The following is a 24,465-nucleotide window of genomic DNA, read 5'->3' on the forward strand; positions in this document are numbered from 1 at the left end:
CGGCGCAGCTCCTCACCAGATCCACGTGGACGTCAGCTGTGAATGGATCGACCAATGGACCTCCATGGGCGGCGGCATGGTGGCTTTGGTGCTGCTCCCTACTCCTGTCAGGGAAGAGAAAAGAGGAGGGTGAGAGAGACAGGGAGAATCGAGAGACAAAGGGAGAGGGAAGGAGGAGAGGAAGGAGCACGGGCAGGGCGGCGCTCACGCCCAGCCCCGACGGCCGGCCATGGAGACGAGGCGGGTCGACGCGGTTTTCCTCCTGCGGGTGCTCGAGCCCAACCCCGACGGGATCCATGGCTCCACCACCGGCGGGACCTCCGCTGGCCCTCCCTTCGCTGGCCACGGACGGGATCTGTGGCTCCAGCGCCGACAAGATTTGAGAGTGAGGGGGAGGGGATCTATGACTAGGGTTTGACCACTGGGAGAGAAATAAAAGGGAACATGGGATGGTTTTCAGAGTGATGGGTCCCACTTGGCAGTGTCTTGCTAGAGAGTGAAGAAACAGGGGCAAAATGGTCCAATGAAAAGTCCACAGATGGTCAACACACGGTCAAACGACACTAACTGGACGGAACCGTGACGGTAGGGCAAAACGATAAGAAGAGCAAAGTGGCTTGGGCAAGACCGAGTGTTTTTTGAAACTAGGGGCAAAACTGCCGAGTGGGACTCAACTAAGGGCACAAAAATAATTATCCCTAAAAAGAAAGGCTAGACTAGAAATCAAGCTAAATTGCCTCGCAAATTCGCAAGCCTGCAACTATCTCGCCCCGTCGACTTTGCGGATATTCACCCAATGTTGCCTCCACCGATTTCTCCAGAAAACAAGACGCCATCCGACAGAATCTATTCAATGTCACCTGTAAGTATCTTGCCCCCGTCGACCAGGCCCGGTCCTGATGGGGGGGGGGGGGGGGGGCAGGGGGGTGGCCGCCCCGGGCCCCCGAAAGGGAGGGGCCCCCACCCTGGGATGTGTGTGTATGTAGGCCTGCTGTGGTGTGGACTAAAAAATGTGTATTCTGGCCCAAGTTACTGGGTACACACGATTATAATGCATGTCCAGCCCTTACGGAGCAGAAAGAGCGATTGTGGATCGATTACGCATCAGTTATGACCTCACGGAATCACGCACGGGGCACGATGTCGGCCGCTGCCACAGGATGCTTCGCTGCCCTTTTGCCGGTCACGCCGCAGCCTCGCCCTGATCGTCGTCTCCTCCTCCTTTTAGGCGTCATGACCGCGAGAGACAGTTGAACCAGCAGGCGACGAGGGATGCCAATCGCGCATACGGGTGCAAACAGCTTCAGCCAAAGATGTCCATCATTGGTCCCTCCGCCAAGAGATTCGAAGCTGATTCTTGAACAGGTACCCATGCCCTTGCGATTTTGTTAATAAAAATTATGAACGATAATCAATATTTAGTTCTCATTGTTGAAATAGGTAATTGATGATAGATCGATTAGGTATTAGTGATAGATCTCATCGTGGTTTGTCATTACTAGTTGAACGTGACAAGCAATAAGATTTTATCGAGGTATTTTTATAGATTTGCTCTAATTTCCAATTACTAAGGCACGTCTAAGACATAGGTCTTGGTACGATGTTTACGGGAAATACAAAATATTAACAGTTACAACATCTGTCTAAAAGTCTCTATCTCTGGTGCTAATTGCAATGTACATATGCTTTTCCGATTAGATTGGACAGTGTTTGTTCTCTGCAAGAGCAGATGCAAGCGCTCATCCTCTCCTTGCAAAAAAATAAATCCATCCTCTTCTGTATTTTCTGTCAGATTTAATCTTGGGATCAAATGAAAGCAGGGGAAATGGCTAGGAAATCAGTTTTGGTGACATGCTCTAAGGGGCCCCGAGCTTAAGCTTCGCCTCGGGCCCCTAAAATCCAAGGACCGGCCCTGCCGTCGACTTCGCCGGAAATTCACTCAACGTCACCTCCACCGACTTCACCAGAAAACAAGACGCCGTCCGAGAAAATCTGTTCGCCTCCGCCTACTTCACCGGAAGACTGCCCAATGTCGCCTCATCAGACTTGGATGGAAAACAAGCCGGCGTCCGACAGTTTTTTGTTCTCTGGCAACTTACAGTTCATTGCCTCAAATATGTCTGCAACCTCTCTTCCGAATCCTACGCTGGAGGGTTGGTAGCGCCGATGGCTTGGAAAGTGATCCATGGCGGATGTGGCACGTGTGTCCGACGTGTTGGGCTTGGTAAGTGTGCTTATCTAGCGGTTTTGTCTCTGCTGCAACCTCTCTTCTGAATCCTACGCTGGAGGGTTGGTAGCGCCGACGGCTTGGAAAGTGATCCCTGGCGGATGTGGCACGTGTGTCCGACGTGCTGGGCTTGGTAAGTGTGCTTATCTAGCGGTTTTGTCTCTGCTGCACCATCGCTGCTGTTCCTGGAGCGCACATGGAGTAGCTCCTCGTCTTTGTTTGGTGTCTTCTGGTTGCAATTATGAGGGGCTTCATCTAATTTTTCATCTTGGATCATTTTTGTTTGTCACAAATTTAGGATCATCCTCATCATTTTCGCCATTCATTATATTAGTATTATTTTCTGAATTTATTTCTTTGATGGTCAGTTATTGGATCCATGCTAATCAGGTCACCTGGAGCCGGTTTGTTTTTCCCATGCGTAGTTGATCCATGTACCACCCGATCGATGGTCTATTGTTGTCATCTTTTCAAAGTTGATGATGTTGCCATTGCTCAAACCAATAGGTGAGAGAAGCATATTTCACTAACTTATTCTAGCAATTCAGTGTTTGGTTAAACCTGACATAACACCTCTATGTGTTAGAGCTAGCTGAGTCGAGCAGATTTCTGTTGTACAGGCAGTGTATTGATATTATAAGTGAGGCAATTATGTAATTGTAGGTGATGCAATTCAGCTATCAATTTCTCCACCAGCTAAAACAATGTGAACGGCTTGGTCTGCCTACGAATTTTGCCTGAGTTGATGCTGCTCCATTGCCAATAGCTTATAGAAGGATACTGATTTAATATCTTGGTGTGTAGTACTATTGGTTTCTTTATTCTTTAGTAAATAGCATATGCCATGGCTTTCACCTTTCAGTACTATGCATCTTTCATGTTGATTAATTTTTTTTCTTGCATTCTATCTGGACTAATTTTTAGTATCACTCGCATTAACTGAAACATATACATTTTGGGTGTGTCTTAATTTAAACGAATGCAGAGCAAATGTGGACGTCTGGCCGATTTAATTTCGAATCTAAGGACTTTAAATTTACTTCTATAGTGCAGATGTATTTGCTATAGTTTTAATTAAGGTATCCCCATTTTAATGTAGACATCATCAATCTAATCTTTTTCATTTTCTAAACTTGTCAATCTATTCTTTGTACTACCAAGATTCAAGCAACGCAAGGGAAGGAGCTTCTGTGCATGCTTTCATCCATTTATGTAATTTTAAGTGCTATTTTATTCAAACTGATTCCAACTGCCGGGGGCTACCCACGAATGCATGTGAGTATATCGGCCTTCCTGCAGTTGAGCATCTGCACCCTGTCGTCCTCCTCCACAACTGTGAAGTTTATCACAAGGCAACAATACGTACACAGCGGGCAACCATTACATCTCATAGGAGATGCAAGTAAGGAAGCAGAAAAACCATAGATCAAATAGGAATAAATATGTTTTCATTCTCTTGGTATGCTTTGTAACCAGGTTAACGTCAGTTTGTCATAGATTTATGTCTGACTTGCGTATTTAATTTCTAACTAATATGTCGAGTTCTTTTCTCAAGATTTCTCCTAAACACCGTGGGTTGGAAATAAACTTTAGCTAAGATGTTGTTTCGATGTTCTGTTTAGTGAATTTGTTTGATTAAATTCTAGTATGATGTTCTTCACCTTGCAGTACAGTCTGCAAGATAATTCAACATTCATCAAAGCTTCACTTCTAGCTGACCTAACAGTAAGACAAGTAGCATTGAGTTGCTAAAAGCGTACAAAAGTAACACAAGTTTCGCAAGTTTGACCCTTCTTGAATTTAGTGAAACTTTAGTAGACATGGCGACAATAACATTGCTTCACAATGTTACTAGATACGAGGGTAACCATATATGTGAGTTTATAGAGTTGTGATCTTCTTTGCCCGTCGCAACGCACGGGCATATGTACTAGTATAGTTAATAATGATTAAAATTACATGTCGAGTATCCCCTTCACGATAGTGAAGTCACTTTCTTTCTTAAGTATTGAGTCCGGTACTTCAAATTTTCTTTCTTCAACTTTAATGTCTAACAAGACCCAGTGGTAACTGCCCGCGCACACGTTTGCATGTCTTAATTAAGCGGGCATGTGCATAACACTAATCAACTACCCTAAACCCTATACACTTAATTATTAACATCTAGCTAGCTAGTAAGCAAAAATAGAATTTGTACTACAAGACAGTGTGACTCACCTAAAGTTGTAAGGAAGTAGTATATCTTCATTGCTATTGAGGCGCTTCAAGAACTCTAGCATTTTATTCTCTACATCTTGTTTGCAATGATCATATGTCCATGTCTTTTCATTAATGATATTTGGGTCAATGAACCCAATGCCATAGCGTCCAGCTTTCTTCATTTCATACATCTTCATCCTGCATAATACCACAAAAAAGAATATAGTGAGGATAATTACAGGTAATGATCGATCAATGAGCACTAAATCTAGCTTGAGACTTAAATTACAGAAAGAAATCACTTATAGACAATAGCCACTGACGAGAGATTTGTCGAGTGCATCTTGATTGAATAACTGAAATAGTTCTGAATACTCAACGCACAGAGCTAGCTTATGAAAGTAATGCTCTTCCTTGACCTTCACCATGAGGGACTCTCGATTGGAACTCTTGGTAATTTTCATGTATCAATCATGCAATTCATACATTCCCGTTGGGAGGTTCTTCACCTCCTCGGGCTTGACCAAAGGTTGGCCGCGGACATATTTCCGTTTTATTTCCTCTTCTCTAAGCGGAGACATGGGCTCGATCTCGAGGAGTTGTCCAACAGTGATATTGAGGCTTTGAGCCTGCATTATATGCTCCTCGGTTATTACCAGATTGCCCAGCTGGGGAACGTAAATGGTTTGCCCACATCTATATAGGGTGGCGGTACTCTCATGTGTTGTTGGCACAACAAGCGGGGGGATCGACTGCGCCGCCTGTTCTCCCAGCTGGGGAACGGTTTTCCTGCATTTTTTGCCAGCTGCTTGGCTCGAGCTCGAGCTCGACTCCTTCTGTAGTCGTGCCTGATGTGCCTTCCTGATTTGGCGCTCATAGTCTGAGTCAACAGGCTTGGGAGCTGGTGGTCTAGCCATACGAATGAAGTGGTTAATCTTTTCCTTAGGCACTTTCTCCCTTGGCGGCGGTGCCGGTTTCGGTCCAAAATGGGCGTCCACTTGGGCCTTCACTATGGGTGCGTTTTTCTCCTTGGTCATGTCGTAAGGCCTCTCAGAAAGAGGACCGAGGCTTGGACCATATTTATATCGCTTGCCTCCGCCTGTACCTCCTATACTACCTCGACTCGTAGAGCTACGCACCATAGCTATGGCGGCTCTCTTCTGCGATTGCTGAGGCGGCGGAGACGGCTAGCGTGGCTGAGTTGGAGCAGGAGGAGTGGCCTAACGCTGTGCCTGACTTGAAGGAGGAGTGGCCTGACGCGTTGGTGGACTTGGAGGCGAGGCAACGGTGGGCGGCGACGGGCGGCGCCGACGGGGATGGCGACGACGGGGATGGGGACGGGGCGGCGACGACAGGGACGGGGACGGGCCGGGCGGGGACGACGGGATGACGGGGCGCGGCACCGCAACGGGGACGACGGGGACGGGGACGGCCGGGGCGGCGGCGATGGGGGGAGGCGGGCGACGGGGCAGAGGAGAAGAAGCAGATGAGAAACTGAATTTTTTTAAGTGTTTTCTTATATAGGATGGGCCTTTAGTACCGGTTGGAGCCACCAACCGGTACTAAAGGTCAATTTTGGCCAGGCCAAGCGGCGGGAAGCGCCCCCCTTTAGTACCAGGCGGTGGCTCCAACCGATACTAAAGACCCCCCCCCTAGTACCGCTTGGTGCCACGACCCGGTACTAAAGGGGGTGCGTTGGCGCAGATGCAGTGCGGCAAGTTTAGTCCCACCGCGCTAGCCGAGGGGCGTCCGCACTGGTTTATAAGCCCCGGTGCGGTAGCTCTCTCGAGCTCCTCTCCAAAGCAGGCCTACTGGGCCTACCTGTTCTGTGCTGCCCTGTGGGCCTACTGGGCCTTTGCGGGCCTACATCCTAGACCGACAACAGGTTGGGTTTCTAGCCGTATGCAGGCCGCTGTGGCGCAGTAAGCGGGCTTTTTTTTTGCTTTATTTATTTTTGAGTTGTTTTTTTGCTGTATTTAGAGTTTCTTTGTGAATATTTTTGCTTTAGGTACAAAAAATTACAAACTTTCTGTTAGTGCCGGTAGTTTTCAAATTTGAATAGTTTAAATTTTGAATTATTTGAAATTTGTGTGAATCACTAGTTTATGAATAACTTAACTTTGAAAATAGATTTTTCAGTGATTCTTTTTTCTTATGTTTAATATTAGTGTGTTTTATCATTATATTCAATTTGGTAATGCTTAGGTTATTTAAAAAATGAAATGCCTTTGTAACAGATGAGTTTTCGTCGGAAACCTTGATACTTCGAAAGAGATTGTCCATTTTGTACACGAAGTGCATCCAGTTTTTGTCGTAACCTTCTGTACTTTTTTGCACATGCTATGTGGGTGAAATTATGATACCATGCCAACTTTCAACCTTTTCTGAGTTCATTTGAAGTGCTTTTCAATTTCAGGGTCATTTAGCTGAAAAAATCAGTAAATGCATGAAAGAATCTGTTTGCACATAAAATTTCTTCGCGTTTCAAATGCCAAAACACATACTACTAACTATTACAGAGATTCCCTCCTGGGCGTGAAACACAGAAGAAAGTGATGATAGTGAAGCTGATCACATCCCAGATCTTTGGGTGTGAAACTTTTTCTTCGCGTGTGTCCCTTTGCGCCGTAACCATGAAAAATCTTCATCATTTAACTGGATGCTCGGGTCAATATTCATTGTGAATGGAGCAATTGCATCAAAGTTTTCATAATCTTCTGACATGTCTGTCTTGTCATCCACTCCCACGATGTTTCTCTTTCCAAAAAGAACTATGTGGCGCTTTGGCTCATCGTATGATGCATTCGCTTCCTTATCTTTTTTTTTCTCGGCTTGGTAGACATGTCCTTCACATAGAAAACCTGTGCCACATCATTGGCTATGATGTATGGTCATCTGCATACGCAAGATTGTTGAGATCCACTGTTGTCATTCCGTACTGCGGGTCTTCCGTTACCCCGCCTCGTGTCATATTGACCCATTTGCACCGAAACAAAGGGACCTTCAAACCACATCCATAGTCAAGTTCCCATATGTCCTCTATGTAACCATAATATGTTTCCTTTCCCGTCTTGGTTGCTGCATCAAAGCGGACACCACTGTTTTGGTCGGTGCTCTTCTTATCTTGGGCGATCGTGTAAAATGTATTCCCATTTATCTCGTACCCTTTGAAAGTCATTATATTTGAAGATGGTAACTGTGACAGCGAGTACAAGTCATCTTCAATAGAGACGTAATGCATGGTACGTGTCTGCAACCAGCCGGCAAAAGTCCTCGTTTGTTCACGTGTAATCCAGTCATCAAACCGCTCCGGGTGTTTGGAGCATAGAAAATTCTTGTGTCGTCCATATACGGAGCCACCAAGGCGGAATTCTGTAGAACTGTGTAGTGTGCTTCAGTGAGAGAATGTCCATCCATACATATTATTTGATCCCCTGCTAGCGTGCCTTTTCCATCCAGTCTGTCCTTATGTCGCGATTCAGGAATACCAATCGGCTTAAGGTCAAGAATAAAGTCAATACAAAACTCAATGACCTCCTCATTTTCATGGCCCTTGGAGATGCTTCCTTCTGGCCTAGCATAGTTATGAACATATTTCTTTAAGACTCCCATGAACCTCTCAAATGGGAACATATTGTGTAGAAATACAGGACCCAAAATGTTAATCTCTTCGCATAGGTGAACTAGGACGTGCGTCATGATGTTGAAGAAGGATGGTGGGAACACCAACTCGAAACTGACAAGACATTGCACCAAATCATTCTCTAACCTTGGTATGATTTCTGGATCGATTACCTTCTGAGAGATTGCATTGAGGAATGCACATAGCTTCACAATGGCTAATCGAACGTTTTCCGGTAGAAGCCCCCTCAATGCAACCGAAAGCAGTTGCATCGTAATCACGTGGCAGTCATGAGACTTTAGGTTCTGAAACTTTTTCTTTGCCATATTTGTTATTCCCTTTATATTCGACGAGAAACAAAACGGTACCTTAATACTGAGCAGGCATTCAAAAAAGATTTCCTTCTCTTCTTTGGTAAGAGCGTAGCTGGCATGACCCTGATGTATGCCGTCTTTTCCGTGCATACGTTGCTGGTCCTCCCGTGCCTCAGGTGTATCTTTTGTCTTCCCATGCATGCCCAAGAAGCCAAGCAGGATCCCGCAAAAGATTCTTCGTCACGTGCATCACGTCGATTGCGGAGCGGACCTCTAGGTCTTTCCAATAGGGCAGGTCCCAAAATATAGATTTCTTCTTCCACATGGGTGCGCGTCCGTCAGCGTCATTCGGATCAGGTTGTCCGCCAGGACCCTTTTCAAATACTACCTTCAAATCCTACGGTGGCGAGGCTTCGTCCGGTGATCCGCCCCACCTTTGAAATGCTTGCCTTTCTTTCTTATGGGATGCTTGCTCGGAAGAAATCGACGATGTCCCAGGTACACATTCTTCCTACAATTATCCAAATATATACTGTCGGTGTCATCCAAACAGTGCGTGCATGCGCGGTATCCCTTATTTGTCTGTCCTGAAAGGTTACTGAGAGCAGGCCAATCATTGATGGTCACGAACAGCAATGCCTTTAGGTCAAATTCTTCCCCCATGTGCTCATCCCACGCACGTACACCTGTTCCATTCCACATCTCTAAGAGTTCTTCAACTAATGGCCTTAGGTACACATCAATGTCGTTGTCGGGTTGCTTAGGGCCTTGGATGAGCACTGGCATCATAATGAACTTCCGCTTGCACAACCAAGGAGGAAGGTTATAAAAACATAGAGTCACAGGCCAGGTGCTATGGTTGCTTCTCTGCTCCCCAAAAGGATTAATGCCATCTGCGCTTAGACCAAACCATATGTTCCTTGCGTCACCTGCAAACTCCTTGTACTTTCTCTCGATTTTTCTCCACTACGACCCGTCAGCGGGTACTCTCAACTTTCCGTCTTTCTTATGGTCTTCTCTGTGCCATTGCCTTGGCATGCTCTTTGTTTTGGAACAAAAGTTTCAACTGTGGTATTATAGGAGCATACCACATCATCTTGGCAGGAATCTTCTTCCTGGGTCGCTCGCCCTCGACGTCACCAGGGTCATCGCGGCTGATCTTATAGCGCAATGCACCGCATACCGGGCAAGCGTTCAAATCCTCGCACTGATCACCGCGGTAGAGGATGCAGTCATTAGGGCATGCATGTATCTTCTGCACCTCTAACCCTAGAGGACATACAACCTTCTTTGCTTCGTACGTACTCTCGGACAATTCGTTGTCCTTTGGAAGCATATTCTTTATCATTACCAGCAACTTTCCAAATCCCTTGTCAGATACACCATTCTCTGCCTTCCATTGCAGCAATTCCAGTGTGGTGCCCAACTTTTTCTTGTCAGCTTCGCAATTCGGGTACAACAATTTCTTGTGATCCTCTAACATGCGCTGCAACTTCTTATTCTCCAAATCACTTGCACACTTTCTCTTTGCATCGGCAATGGCCCGACCTAGATCATCAGCGGGCTCATCTGATGCCTCTTCTTCAGCTTCTTCCTACAGTGTCGGCTCAGCTTCTTCCCCCATTGTTGTATCATCGTATTCAGGGAACCCATGGCCAAGATAACTGTCGTCGTCCTCTTCTTCTTCATTGTCTTCCATCATAACCCCTCTTTTTCCGTGCTTGGTCCAAACATTATAGTGGGGCATGAAACCAGACTCAAACAGGTGGACGTGAATGGTTCTTGACTTAGAGTAATTGTGATCATTCTTACAGCCAGCACATGGACAAGGCATAAAACCATCCACCCACTTGTTTGCCTCAGCCGCAAGCAGAAAAGTTTGCACGCCATTAATGAACTCGGGAGAGCATCGGTCATCGTACATCCATTGTCGGCTCATCTTCATTACACAACACTGAAAAGACCAAATTAATACAAGTTCATACAACACTTAAATGCAACAAACAAATAACTCTCTAGCTAAAGCATTTAAATGCAACAACAAATGCGATCAAGATCACAACTAAGGTAACAATTGATCCAACAGCATAATGATACCAAGCCTCACTATGAATGGCATATTTTCTAATCTTTCTAATCTTCAAGCGCATTTTCTCCATCTTGATCTTGTGATCATCGACGACATCGGCAACATGCAACTCCAATTCCATCTTATCCCCCTCAATTCTTTTCAATTTTTCTTTCAAATCCTCGTTTTCTCTTTCAACTAAATTTAACCTCTCGACAATAGGGTCGGTTGGAATTTCCGGTTCACATACCTCCTACATACAAATATCTATGTCAACTTGATGGGCATAATTTGTCATAAACACGAAATACAACAAATAGTTTTAAAAGAGAATATACCACATCTGAATCATAACAAGGACGAGGGCCGACGGGGACGGATATCAAAACCATGGCACTATGTATAACAAACAACGTACGGTAAGATAATTATAGGAGTAACTATATATCCAAATCACACAAAACATCAATTTTTTATATAAAACATTCATGAACAAGAGGCTCACCACAAGGTGGTGCCGGCGACGGGACGGTGCGGGCGATCGACGGTGGTTACGACGGAGATTTAGAAGGCACTAAGTAAACCACACCTACATATGCAAACTAAGTGTTATTTTTGACCTCAAATTACATATAAATCAAATACTAGCACATATAATTCCTCCCAAATTACTAAACTCATAAATTAATCATATATAAAGCATTGCAAGAGCTAATCTAGCAATAAGAGATGAAAGGACAAAATTGCTAACCTTTGTGATCATTTGAATGGACGGGGGCCTTCAAATCTTGACAAATTTTGGGCAAAATGTGTGATGAGCTCGAGAGAAAGAAGGGAAGAACAGAGAGGAGAGGGGAAAGGGGAAGAACAGAGCGAGCTCGGGTGGACAAAGGGTTTATGTAGGACGACCTTTAGTACCGGTTCGTGGTGCTGGAGGAGCCCCAGACTGACAACATCCTGCCACCACTCTCTTTAGTACCGGTTTGTGGCACGAACCGGTGCTAAAGATTGGCCATGAACCGGTGCTAATGGTAGCGGCTCAGCTAGCCGTTGGAACCGACACTAATGGTCACATTAGTGCCGGCTCAAATTCAAACCGGCACTAATGTGCTTCACATTTGACCGTTTTTCTACTAGTGCATGTTACTAACGTCCATAGACCGACCAAAAGTTAGTGTAATCCAGATCTAGGCATTGCAAAACTTAATTTCAATAGTTCTTTTGTTGTCCCTGATGATCTGCAGGTGCTGGTATGTTGGTCTATGCAATTTGAGATCTATATAGCCATCTTAATAACACCATCTTTATATGAGTTACTCTATCATGGATGATGCAGAGAACCATTAGGGCATCTCCAATCGTGTCTAGTCCCATCGCAAAAAATATATATGAGTGTCTAGTCATTATCTATTAACTCTTGACATGCCACATCAATCTTGCACCAAGGAGAATGGTTAGTAGGTACATTGTTTACTAATTTTGTACCATGGCAACAAATAACAATTTACAAACATACATAATAGAAATACAGATAGTGAGTGAGACCTTTTTTATAAAATAGTGGTACTATAATTTATTGATTCATCATACATGTGTACATGCGAAGAACCTTCCAGATACACTAGTAATGTTATATCTATGGTAAAGGAAAAACCATGTATGGACTGGATTCACGGGATGAGGTGATTGCCTCTCGGTAAATGGAGGGTGAACTGGGCGGTGCAAATTAGGGGTTAGGTGAAGAGGAAGGTGATTGTTCCACATTAACACACATTGTAGTATTATTGTCAGACACACAAAGAATGCACACGCGCCCAATCACAAATGACAAAGACACACCTATGTTTCAGCAGTTGAAGAACTCATTTCCTTTGCATTCTTGGTATGACATGTTTTTGTGAGTTGGTATGACTTGTATACATCATCTAACCAAGCTAATGGACTTCTCCCATGATGCTAAAATGAAAATTATTTACTTTTCTACCCGGTGGGTCTGTCCAACAAAGACTAAACAATGCACAATTTTAGCTTTCTTAAGCTTATCTCTAGTTATTCTCTTGGACTCGCCTCGCACTACTCATGCTCTAAGCACTAGCCGACCTTTTGCTTTTCGGAGGAGCAACATCTTTGTGCCATCGCTTTTTGTAGACATATAAAATGACCCAGTGTGTCTTCTCGTTTTGTTGGATATTGACCAAGGTACCCCTCGGTAATTCCCGCTATTCTAGTGGGTTTCAAATCCATCACCCTACCCCCGCATACCCCGCATTTAAAGCCATAACATCTTGCCACAATCGATACCCATCACTATGACAAGAAGGAGGCTCGAGAAAAACAAGAAAATGGAAAGACATAATACAAACATGCCAAAAGAGGGGATTTATGCCAAGACCACACGGGAAAATAGCTAATTAATGATGCAAAGAGGAAGGGTTCCCTTATCCTATCCTCATCGACACAGTGCCAAAGATAAAGGTGAGGAGCCTAGAGAAGCCCTCAGAGAAGGGACTCAGAGCATGGTGGGGTGGTGGCTTGATTAAAGCTTCATTTATGTGAAGCCCACACAATGCAAATATTGCCCCCCCCCCCCCACACACACACACCACCACCATGAGTAAAATGCATAAAAAGAAAATATGACTAGTGTTACATGGAAACTATCAGGGTAGATGCACCCCAACAAGCCTCCATATAATTTTCTGATGCTTGACGATGTTATCACAATCAGATTGATTACTAATGAACCATGTCTAATAAAGTTGATTTTTCTCATCCCACCTCTTGCAAAGAGGAAACATGTCTACGTTGGTTTCCTTGCCTGTGTGTGCCTTCCGGCGTCGGTGAGGTGGGGCAAACCCCGGTTTGAGATTGGCTATGTTGTTTGGGTCGCCCTAGCTTTGGACGGGGCTCAGTCTAGGTGTCCAACCAGAGGTGACGAGGAGATGACGTGATCGATGGCGTGGAATAAGGCCTATCCATTTCGTCCTTTTTTTGGCGGTGCCGACTGACGTCGGCGGAGGGTGTGTGGATCATCTGTCCTGGTTTTGTTTTCATTTCACGTAGGCGGTATTCGACTGTGTGGACGTTCAAAATTGGTGTTTCAGTCTGCATGCTTCTTCTCCATTTGACGAAGCGTGGCTAACTTCAGCTTTATTGGGAAGCTAGCGAGGTAAGCCTCTTTGGTTCCATTTGGCCAGATTTGGAATGGTTGTCTAGCTTGCTTTGACACATTATTCTCCGCATTATTAATATGAACCCTAGTTTGATGCCGCCTACATCTTCTAGTACCAACCAACCGGTCGCTGCTTCAACAACGCTTTCTGGTCCGGATGCTGCTTCGGAGATCCAGAGGCAGCATCGAGCTTTGGAGTGTGGGGTGGTTGAAGCAAATATCATTGAAATATATTGCAACCAATTCCCGTAGTAATGTGTGGGGCATCATCTAGTTATGTAGCAGTTTGAAGATCTCTACCATTGCATCTGTCTTAACAATTTGTGGTGGCTAGACTGAATCATTTCATATTCCATCAGTTCTTTTTTATTAACCTATAAATTAAGAGTACAATCTTTGATGATTGCCTATTTTTTCGGCTAATGGTGAATAAACTTTTGAAGGTTGTGATGCTTGGTTTGGATGCATCTGGCAAAACAACAATCTTGTACAGGCTGCACTACGGGGATTTTGTTCAAACAATCCCTACAGTAGGTAGGAGGCTAATATAGCATACTATAATTTCTATTTTTTTTATGTCCACTTGTCCAGTCTTCGGTGTTGTACTACTTTATTGTACTATGCCATCAAGATGCAGTTCTTTCATTTTACTTTATACAAGGAACATAAATTGTGTAGTATTGTTGAAACCGATTTTCCTAGTTGTAGGCGTGGCTAACATTTTCTTGTTCCAAATTATGTTGCTTGGAACTACATAACATAATCGAGTTTTAGGAAGCAGTGAAAAAAATTGTGATCTTATCACCTTAGATTGTGACAATAAACTGCAGCATTTTGTCATTTTGGACCTCAGTGCTGCCCTCATATCTTCCATTCATTGCTCTTATGTCTATCTCCGGTATACCATTTCTCCTCTCCAGGTTTTAATGTCGATAAGGTTCAGTACAAGAATGTATCATTTAATGTGTGGGATGTTCGTGGACAAGAAAAGCTCAGAAAATTAAGGAAGATTTACTTCAGCAATTCTGATGCACTGGTAACAATTAGAGACATCAAAATATAGCATGTCATTTTGCCATTTTAGCCCTACTTTAGCACCTATGTATTTTTTCAATCCTCGCTTTGATTTGTCCTTCTCGTGTTGTTCAAAATATGGTTATTATAAGCACACCTTTTTTAAAAAATCGTGGCATCTCTTGAAAAAAAATTGCATGCTGTTGGTTGTTTTTTCTTGTTTATTAGCTGTGGTTGGTTGAGTAGATTGATATGCAGAGCATACATGGGGATCATTTAGTCATCTTGTGAAGGATGGAAGCGACTTTTTAGTGGACGGGGGCATTGGCTCCCTTTTTTGAAATGATTCGAAATCATATTTTCAAGTTTAAAAAATCGAAAAAAAAGATTGTGAAAACTTATACATATTCACGATCGATCAGAGAAATTTCGTTCAAAAATATTATGATTTGCAAGCTGCACAAAAAAAAATCCCAGCCCAACAATAAAAAAAGATTGGCCCACTTCCATGTACATATTTGTTTTTTGTCTACGCCATGTATGAAAGTATATTGTTGTGAAAATTTTCTTGAACGTGTTATATGTGTATTTGTGTATGTACATTTTTCCATTTTTTTGCGTTGTGGAATTTCTTTTTAAGTCCGCATAGTACCCGGGCACCGTTGGGCATTTCTGAGCTGTTTAGCTGACTCAATCAGGAGTTCCATGAAAGTTTGAACTTTTCCGTGGATCATATGCATATCTTTTACTGCCAAGGTTAATGATGTGTTTCTGGTTTTAATTGGGTGAAGATCTATGTTGTCGATTCCTTGGACAGAGAAAGGATCAAAGATGCCAGACAAGAATTCCAGGTCACATATTTCATACTATCTCTGTCACTATAGGACTTCCGGTTACCTTAAGTTATGTTGGTTGAGAGTGTGAGATCTTGCTAACTTGTAATCCTTGGCCACTTTTCAGACCATTATCAAGGAACCTTTGATGTCAAAGAGCATAATCTTGGTATTAGCAAACAAACAGGACTTGGTAAGTTAATTTATCCGTTCCTGCATAATTGCCTAGCTGTTCATGACCTCATTTGAATGGCTTGTCATACATGTCTTTTTTTCTGAAATTGCCTTCAGACTGAAAGTACGATATATACTACCTCAAAATAGAGTGAATTGCAGGAAACCACCACATTAGCGCATAGGTTTGCAGGAAACGTACTCTTTTACAAATTTGAGCCAGAAAGAAACCACTGATTTTTGGCCTAATCTTTTGCAAAAAACACTGATCGGTCTATTTGGATATTTTAACCGTGATTATGACATGTGGGGCCTGTATTTGATGATGTGGCATAACTGTCAGTTCCTGGTATTTTTACAGAGACACCCTTCACTCTGAAAACAAAAATGCAATTAGGTCCTGGGGCGTTGACCCAGCTCGGCGCCGTGCCCAGAACTGCAGCAGACGATGGCGACGCTCATGGGATCTCGCCAGCCATGGCCATCGTGCCCGGAGGAGGAGGGGCGGCGTGTAGCCGTCGGCCGGTGATCCCGCGTCCTCATCGGGCGGTGGTAGGATGGCCACCAGAGGAGGATTCAACAACTGGGTCATACGCGCGGGTGCGCTGCTGGCTTGGGGTCGCCGGCGACGAGGGGCCGTGCTGTGCCGCTGCTTTCCCCGGTGCTTCGCGCCGCTGCTACTCGCGCCCGTTCCTCCTCTCTCTCACCACCGCCTCCCCGAAGCCGACCCCGTCCATCTTGCAGCGCTGGCGGCGAGGATCTGCTCATCGTGGCTAGCCACCGTGACTTGCTCATGCAGCCGTCACAGCTGGCCGTCGGAAGGTCGCGGCGCGCCACGGAGAGACGCAGTTCTTGTCGCCCAGCCCGGCGGTGGCTCCTCCCTGCCGAGATCCACATCGGACTCGCCCCGGTGCTCCGTCTACCTCAGCCGTCTTGCCTGCTCGTCCTCAAGGACACCGTCGCAAGTCCTACCCCCCCCCCCCCCCCCCCCCCTGCGTGGTTCGCCATGAGAAGAGGAGGTGCTCGACCTCGATACCAGCGAGGTCCATCCGCCACCCTGGATCCCGTGGACCACGACAGCTAGGACGAGCACGCCCTGAATCTCGGGGAGTTTCTTAGGGCTATTTTTCCAGAGAGGGAGGAGTTTTTGGCAAAAAAAACCCTTGTCTAATGAATGTTACGCCACGTCAGCAAATTGCGGTTAAAATGTCTAAATAGACTGATCAGTGTTTTTTGCAAAAGATTAGGCCGGAAATTAGTGGTTTCTGGCCTAAATTCGTAAAGGAGTGTTTTCTGCAAACCTATGCGCTAATGTGGTGGTTTTCTGCAATACAGTCCCCAAAATAAGTGTCATGGTTTTAGTTCAAATTCATCAGTTATTTTGGAACGCGGGTAGTAGCAAATAATTTTTTCCACCAGCATGTCTTGTTTGGTACCAAATTTAATGCTGACTGCCTTATACTCCCTCTGCCCCGAAGTAAGTGTCTTAAGCTTAATACAATTAGTATAAAGTTGAGACACTTATTTTGGAAAAAAGGGAGTACATAATAAAATAAAACCTTTCATCTTGTATATACTCCCTCTGTTAAGTAATCTAGGTCTTATATTACTTACAGAGGTGGTATTAGAGAACAAGTGTGGATGCTTACTTTCGGCACACAAATTGGGGGTAGAGATCACCTGGACTGACAATGTTTTCCTTCTTGACAGAAAGGTTCAATGAGCCCGGCGGAAGTGAGCGAAGGGCTGGGCCTACATGATCTCAAGAACAAGATATGGCACATACAGGGGGCGTGCGCTATACGCGGCGAGGGCATCTACGATGGTCTCGACTGGCTCGCGTCCACCTTGAAGCAGTTGCAGGAACCATTAAGGCATCTCCAATAGTCTATAGTCCCGTCGCAAAAAATATATAATAGTATGTAGTCGTTACCTATTAGCTCTTGACACGCCACATAAATCTTACAGGAAGGATAATGATTAGTAGATTCATTGTTGCTCATTTTGGTACCATCAATGCAAATAACCATTTACAAAAGTACATAGAAATATAAAGATAGTGAGTGAGACCTATTTTTATATGTGAAGAGTCTACATTCCAACCTTGAACTAAACACACGGTTTAAAACTCAGCCCTAAACTCGAAAACTGGCAGGGAGGCTGGGGGTGGGGGAGGCTCTTGCAGGCGGAGGAGGAGGGCACCGGTAGGATCTCCTTGGCGGCGGTTTAGGCTAGCGCGGAGACATGGAAGGGGTGTCGCCACGTACTCTTGCATGATTGCCGCAACTGATGCACTATGGAGGTTGATGGGGGTATCGACATTCTTTGGTCTCAATCATTCCTGGGACGCCCAAGTTGTTCGATGCGGCGAGGCGGCCACGACACAGTTATCGAAGTCATCGGCTACCATCTCCTCTGACAAAAATTGCTCGCAGAAGAAGAATAGGCGAAGCAGTGGCAATACCCTGGTTCGAACTCCCCCACTGACGGCGAGCTCCATGCCGGCCTCGTCGCCCTCTTTGCTGGCAAGCCTAGTGGTGGCACAATGGAGTAGGCAGAAGATGACGGCGATGAGCGGGTCTCCGCCTGCTTGGTGCGGTTCGCCTGGGCCTATGGGTCATGACATTGCCCAGGCCTCGGGTGAGTCTTGCACTCAAGCTCACTTCTACCTTTGAACTCGAGGAACAATGTCCGTCTGGCCCTTGGAAACCATTGCATGCCTCGGCGCGTTCAAGCTCATATCCTGACTCATGCAGAGATGCCAAGGGCGCCGCCGTCAGGGCTGTTGTGCAGTAGAGGAAGGCCTACCTGTGAGTGAAGGGAGTGGTTGCGGCTGCTTCTTGGGAGAGGGGGTAGGACTATGGGAAATGAGAGAGGGGGGCCCAAAATGGTCAAATATTGACGTGTCGCTACTGACTCATCAGTCAACCATGTCAAAACCGGGCTAGTCACGAAAGACCGGGCTGAGCCGAGTCCAGGGTTGAATCCCAAACAATGTGCATAGTTTACACTAGTCATGGTGGGAGTAACATAGATACAACTTGCAAACTCATGCAATGCCAACTACGCGTATTAGTGACATTGACATTACTCCTATAAAGGATGTTGGAGTAACCGCCTCCTGGGGTCTTTGAGGGTGAGGAGGGCCTTTGCACCGTCCGTTTTCAGGTGTCGTGCCGCGGGGGCATCTCGAGGGCTCTCCGCACCGTCCAATTTGCCTGGATGGTGCGCCCCCGGGGGACTCGCCTGGGTGGTCCATGACGGGTGGACCGTGTGCGCGCCTAGGGCTACCATCGGCCCTGCATGATATGGGCTAACCGGACTAGCCTGGAGCTTCAGTCTCGGCCAGATCCAGGGTCCTGTTTTTGTCTTTGTTTCGTGAAGGTGGTCTTCGGCGGTGTGGATGCTAACACCTTGTGTTTCGCTCTGCTGGCTTCTTCTCCATTGAACGAAGTGTGGCCAACTTCAGCTTTATTGGGAAGCTAGCAAGGTAAGCCACCCTTGGTTCTGCCTGGCCAGATCTGGAATGGTTGTCCAACCTTTTCCCCGCCTTCCTCCCTGTGACAACAATATGATCCCTAGTCCAATGCCACATGTATCTTCTAGTTTCAGTTGATGACTTCCTGGTCGTCACATCAACAATGTTCCTTGGCTCAGAGGCTACTTCGGAGATCCAAAGGCTAATGGTGTAAGTAGGAAGGGGTCCTTCACCTTATCCTCATCGACAGTGAGCTGAATATAAAGAGGAGGGGCCTGGAGAAGCCTTAGGAGGAGGGATTATGAGCAAGGTAGGTTGGTGACTCGATTAAGGTTTACTTCTTGTGAAGAGCATGCAATGTACATATTGCTCTCTCACCACACACACACACTAACACGAATGAAATGTAAATATAATATATGACAAGTGTTACACAAAAAATATCAGGATAGATGCACTCTAACAAGTCTTCATGTAATAGCACAAACTGATGCTTCATGATGTTATCACAATCAGATTAATTACCAAATGAACTATGTTTGTAGCCTGTTCTCTCATTCCACCACTCGCAAAGACTTATATGGTTTCTTTCATACGTGTCATCGTCGGTTCCCCTCGCCCTCATGTGCCTTCCGGAGTCGGTGAGGTGGGGCAAACCCCGGTTTGAGGTTGGACATGTTATTTGGATCACCCTAACTTTGGCTAGGGCCCAGTCTAGGTGTCTGACCGAAGATGACGAGGCGATGGCGTGGAATAAGGCCTCTACATCTTGTCCTTGTTCCAACGGTACCAATTAACCTTGGTGGAGGACGCGTGAAGCTTCGGCCCGGGCCACATCTAGGGTCCGACTTTCATCTTCGTTTTGTGAAGGTGGTCTTCAACTGTGTGGACGCCGACACCTCGTGTTTCGGTCAGCTGGCTTCTTCTCTGTTGGACGAAGCATGGTGAACTTCAGCTTTATTGGTAAGCTAGCGAGGTAAGCCATCCTTTGTTCTGTCTGACCAGATCTGGAATGATTGTCCGGTCTTTTTTGCCGCCTTCTTCTCCACCGAACATCTTCTGGTGTCGACCAATGACTTCCTAACCGTCGCGTCAACAACGTTTCCCCTAGCTCGGAGGTTGCCTCCAAGATCCAGGGGTGGCATCGAATTTTGCTCGTGTGGTGCCATTTGAAGAACTTTAATATATGCTTTGGCCTTCTTAAAAGGAAAGATTAATTACTACTAATCTATTTTGAAAGAATTATACCCTCTTCGTTTGTAATTACTTGTCACGAAAATGAATGTATCTAGACGCATTTTAGTTATAGATACATCTATTTTTATCCATTTTTAAAACAAGTAATTTGGAACGAAGGAAGTATTAGTTAAGTATACAAATGGCATCACGGTCGAGTAAACCTGGCCGTGAAGGAGTCGGGGCTTGAATGTTCCACCGCAACAACAGCAGAACCACCGAGCAAAGTAAAGACAAGTATCCATCTTTGTGTGCGCCGCGCGCTGTCCAACTTTCTTCATCCTCCTCCTCGCGAAGCTCCCGTACCAACCCGACCTCTGGACTCGACCCCCGCGGGAGCAACAGCTGTCCAAGAATCCATTCCACCCACTGCGAAGAGCGAGCGAGCGAGAGAGGAAGCGGAAGCAAGAAGATGGGGCAGGCGCTGCGCAGGCTCTTCGACTCCTTCTTCTCCACCAAGGAGATGAGGGTAAATAACCTAACCACGACCCCCCCCCCCCCCCCCCCCCCCCCATCTACCTCTTTCTCCATCTTCGGCGCGCTCCGGGGCCACCTAGGGCGCTCGATCTCGTGGCTTCTTGGAGCTTTCTGGATGCGGCGCAGTTCTTGGAATTAATTTACTTCCCGATGTTCCTGCCTTAATCGAATCAGCCACGCGCTTGAGTCGCGGGCAAATCCCGACAGGCGTTCCAGTTAGTGCGCCAATCTGGACCTGTGCGCTGGCTTCTATGACGGTCCATGGCGAGGGCCGTGAAACCCGTCGATCCGAGTTCTTGGTTTTGTCCGGTGGAGTGTGGTGTGGTGTACTGGTGCGGCCTGAGATTCTAAATTTTAGGGTTTTCTTGGCCGGGGTTGGGATTCTCGAATGCGGCGGCGCAAGTCCGATTAATCAAGTGCTGCCAAGTGAGCAATCTGTCGCGAAATGGTTTGGGAATTGGGATGGCACTCTAGCAGTGTGCAGTTGCAGTGGTTAGGAGGGGCGTACTGACTCTCAATCCAGTTTATTCTGCAAAGGAAGTATCAGGATATTGGTGAACTACTTAGCTAGCGGTCTAGTTAAAAAAACTTAAAACATGTAGTACATTGCTTTGCATTCTTCCAATTTAAACCAAGCTATGAAGCATTCCACCAAATGTTCCTCTTGACTATCATCGTCCATCTGTTCACTCGAAATCAGTTTGTAAAGTGCATTCTTTGATTACTGTCTCTTTTTCTCTCTGCTAATGGTGAATAAACTTTTGAAGGTTGTGATGCTTGGTTTGGATTCAGCTGGCAAAACAACAATCTTGTATAGGCTGCACCTGGGGGAGGTTCTTCAAACTGTGCCTACAGTAGGTAGGACACTAATATAGCATACTTTAATTTCTGTTTTTATGTGTCCACTTGTCCAGTCTTCATTGTTGTGCTACTTTATTGTGCTATGCCATCAAGATGCAGTTCTTTCATTTTACTTCATACAAGGAAAATAAATCGTGTAGTAGTGATGAAGCTGAGTTTCCTAGTTATAGGTGTGGCTAACATTTTCTTCTTCCAGTTTATGTTACTTGGAACAACGTAACATTATTGAATTTTAGAAGCAGAAAAAATAATCGGGAGCTTATCACCTTAGATTGTGACAATAAACTGCACCATTTTGACAGTTTGGACCTAAGTGCTGCTCTCATATCTTCCATTCATTGGTCTTATGTCTATCTCTGGTATACCATTTCTCCTCTCCAGGTTTTAACGTCGAGAAGGTTCAGTACAAGAATGTGGCATTTACTGTGTGGGATGTTGGTGGACAAGAAAAGCTCAGACAATTATGGAGGATGTACCTCAGCAATTCTGATGCACTGGTAATAATTAGAGATTAAAATATAGCATGCCATCTTGCCATTTTAGCCCTACTTTAGTACATATGTATTTTGTCAATTCTTGCCTTAGTTGTCTTCCACGTGTTGTTCTCAATATGGTTATTATAAGTACAGCCTTTAAAAAAACAGTTGTGGCATCTCTTGAAAAATCTGCAAGCTGTTGGTTGTTTTCCTTGTTTATTAGCTGTGGTGGGTGAAATGAGTAGATTGATGTGCAGAACATACACGGAGAGCACTTTAGTCTTCTTGTGAAGGATAGCTCTTTAGCTGATTCAATCAGGAGTTCCTTGATAGTTTGAACTTTTCCTTGGATCAGATGCATAGTTTTGCTGCCAATGTTAATGATGTGTTTCTTCTTTTGATTTGGTGTAGATCTATGTTGTGGATTCTTTGGACAGAGAAAGGATCGAAGATGCCAGACAAGAATTCCAGGTCACATATTTTATACTATCTCTGTCACTATAGACTCCCGGCCGCCTTAAATTATGTTGGCTGAGAGTGAGATCCTGCTAACTTGTAATCCTTGGCCACTTTCAGACCATTATCAAGGACCCTTTGATGGCAAACAGCATAATCTTGGTATTAGCAAACAAACAGGACTTGGTAAGTTAAACTGAACGCTCCTGCGTAATTGCCTAGCTGTTCATGACCTCATTTGATTGGGTTGCCATGCATGTTTTTTCTTCTGAAATTGCCTTCCGACTGGAAGTATGGAAACAAAAAAAAAATCCACCAGCATGTCTTGTTTGGTACTCCCTCTGTAAAGAAATATAAGAGTGTTTTAGATCACTACTTTAGTGATCTAAACACTACTATATTTCTTTACGGAGGGAGTACCAAATTTAGTGCTGATTGCCTACAGAATATAATACGACCTTTCATCTTGTATTTGTTAGAGAACAAGTGTGGATGCTTACTTTCGGCGCACAGATTGGGGGTAGAGATCGCCTAGACTGACTATGTTTCCCTTGTTCACAATTCATATAGAAAGGTTCAATGAGCCCGGAGGAGGTCATTGAAGGGCTGGGCCTGCATGATCTCAAGAACAGGATATGGCACATACAGGGGACGTGTGCGCTCCGCGGCGAGGGCCTCTACGACGGGCTCGACTGGCTCGCGTCCACCCTGAAGCAGCTGCAGGAGACAGGCCATGCTACTTCAATTGCTGGACCTTCTATCTAGCTTCACAGACAGAGAAAAAGGTCCTGCACGATTCCGAGCCCGCCTCGACTCGTTTAATTCCTACCTTCATATATAACAGTAACAACATGCCTAAACTATTACTGTTGGGTCAAGTCTGAAACTGATCTCTGTTTGCGCAGTGACCTTGCCTCGGCCGCCCGACGATCCTCGCCTGACGCAACAGCCATCCATCTATCCGTTGATCTGTTCATCTCACAAGAGCATGCCCCCATGGTGCGCCTGTTCTACCTGTGTGTGGCGGCCGCCCGTATGGGGCTCGTCTGGCAGGAACTTATGCAGTGTATAACAGATGGGTGAACGATAAACAGCACCTGGCATGGGATTGTTGTATCTTGTATTTGTGTATACCTGAGAGGGGCCGCTTGGGGCACACGATTGCTTTGCTCGATTGCATACTGATGAAAGGAAGAGGAAACGGTTTGGCTAGTGTGCTGAATGCTTTGTCTGCAGCTCGCAGCTTCAGTGATTGCATTTATAAGCTTGGTCGTTCCTAAATATAAGTCATCGTAATGAATGAATGTACGCTATAGAATATGTTTATGTACATCCATATGTATTCTATATTAAAATATCTAAAAAGTCTTATATTTAGGAACGGAGGGAATATATAGGAAAACGAGTATTGGCATAAAATCACCAACTTGATTATTCTAGAAACAGGAAAACGAGTATTGCATTTATCAGGAGCCTGAAACATTATTCTAGAAGAGAGCAAAAATGTGAAAAAAAATAGAAATGGAAAAAAGGTTGATTGAGTTATTAACCACGAGCTGAAATTATGCCATCAGTGAGGGGGAAAGATAAAGAGCAGAAAAAAGGAAAAAAAATGTGAACAACAAAAGAATACGACGCCTGAGAGATTCGAACTCTCGCGGGCAGAGCCCATGTACTTAGCAGGCACACGCCTTAACCACTCGGCCAAAGCGTCGGTTGTTGAGTCCTCTGCTTCGGATGCCTTCTTATCCCCTGGTTTTGGTCAGTGATTCTCTCAAACTGGCAGGGTCGGATCGGATGGTAATCTCCATTTCTTCCCTCGTGTTCGTTGGTTTCCCTTACCACATTGTTCTGCACA

General features: G+C 45.2%; 2 protein-coding genes and 1 non-coding gene across 3 annotated transcripts; 2 read left to right on the top strand and 1 right to left on the bottom strand.

Annotated features, from left to right (window-relative positions):
* The first annotated feature begins 229 nt into the window (after nt 1-229).
* LOC125516539 (uncharacterized) lies at nt 230-17,510 on the top strand. The gene is made up of 7 exons (XM_048681950.2): nt 230-385; nt 8,432-8,463; nt 14,030-14,136; nt 14,523-14,638; nt 15,408-15,467; nt 15,577-15,642; nt 17,334-17,510. Exons 1-7 carry the CDS (start codon nt 230-232, stop codon nt 17,508-17,510), a joined length of 714 nt encoding a protein of 237 aa, XP_048537907.2.
* Nucleotides 17,511-20,512: 3,002 nt separating this feature from the next.
* On the top strand, nt 20,513-23,855 carry LOC125515942 (uncharacterized). The gene is made up of 7 exons (XM_048681422.2): nt 20,513-20,806; nt 21,582-21,672; nt 22,057-22,172; nt 22,563-22,622; nt 22,728-22,793; nt 23,178-23,392; nt 23,513-23,855. The coding sequence occupies exons 1-6, from the start codon at nt 20,528-20,530 to the stop codon at nt 23,370-23,372; spliced, it is 807 nt and encodes a 268-aa protein (XP_048537379.2). The 5' UTR covers nt 20,513-20,527; the 3' UTR covers nt 23,373-23,392; nt 23,513-23,855.
* Nucleotides 23,856-24,239: 384 nt separating this feature from the next.
* Nucleotides 24,240-24,321, bottom strand: TRNAS-GCU (transfer RNA serine (anticodon GCU)). The gene has a single exon. It is a non-coding gene; the product is annotated as a tRNA-Ser (tRNA).
* Nucleotides 24,322-24,465: the final 144 nt, after the last annotated feature.

This window comes from Triticum urartu, chromosome 6A (assembly GCF_056163025.1).
Source record: "Triticum urartu cultivar PI428250 chromosome 6A, HENAU_Tu73, whole genome shotgun sequence".
In the NCBI taxonomy this organism is placed as follows: domain Eukaryota; kingdom Viridiplantae; phylum Streptophyta; class Magnoliopsida; order Poales; family Poaceae; genus Triticum; species Triticum urartu.

What these genes read in the sequence shown, in the direction of transcription:
- LOC125515942 (XM_048681422.2), top strand. Translation starts at nt 20,528, where the DNA reads ATGTTCCACCGCAACAACAGCAGAACCACCGAGCAAAGTAAAGACAAG. An exon ending in ATGCCAGACAAGAATTCCAG is followed by an intron (nt 22,623 to 22,727) that starts GTCACATATTTT and finishes GGCCACTTTCAG; the next exon opens with ACCATTATCAAGGACCCTTT. An exon ending in TAGCAAACAAACAGGACTTG is followed by an intron (nt 22,794 to 23,177) that starts GTAAGTTAAACT and finishes CAATTCATATAG; the next exon opens with AAAGGTTCAATGAGCCCGGA.
- LOC125516539 (XM_048681950.2), top strand. Translation starts at nt 230, where the DNA reads ATGGAGACGAGGCGGGTCGACGCGGTTTTCCTCCTGCGGGTGCTCGAG. An exon ending in AGCGCCGACAAGATTTGAGA is followed by an intron (nt 386 to 8,431) that starts GTGAGGGGGAGG and finishes AATACTGAGCAG; the next exon opens with GCATTCAAAAAAGATTTCCT. An exon ending in TCAAACAATCCCTACAGTAG is followed by an intron (nt 14,137 to 14,522) that starts GTAGGAGGCTAA and finishes TCTCCTCTCCAG; the next exon opens with GTTTTAATGTCGATAAGGTT.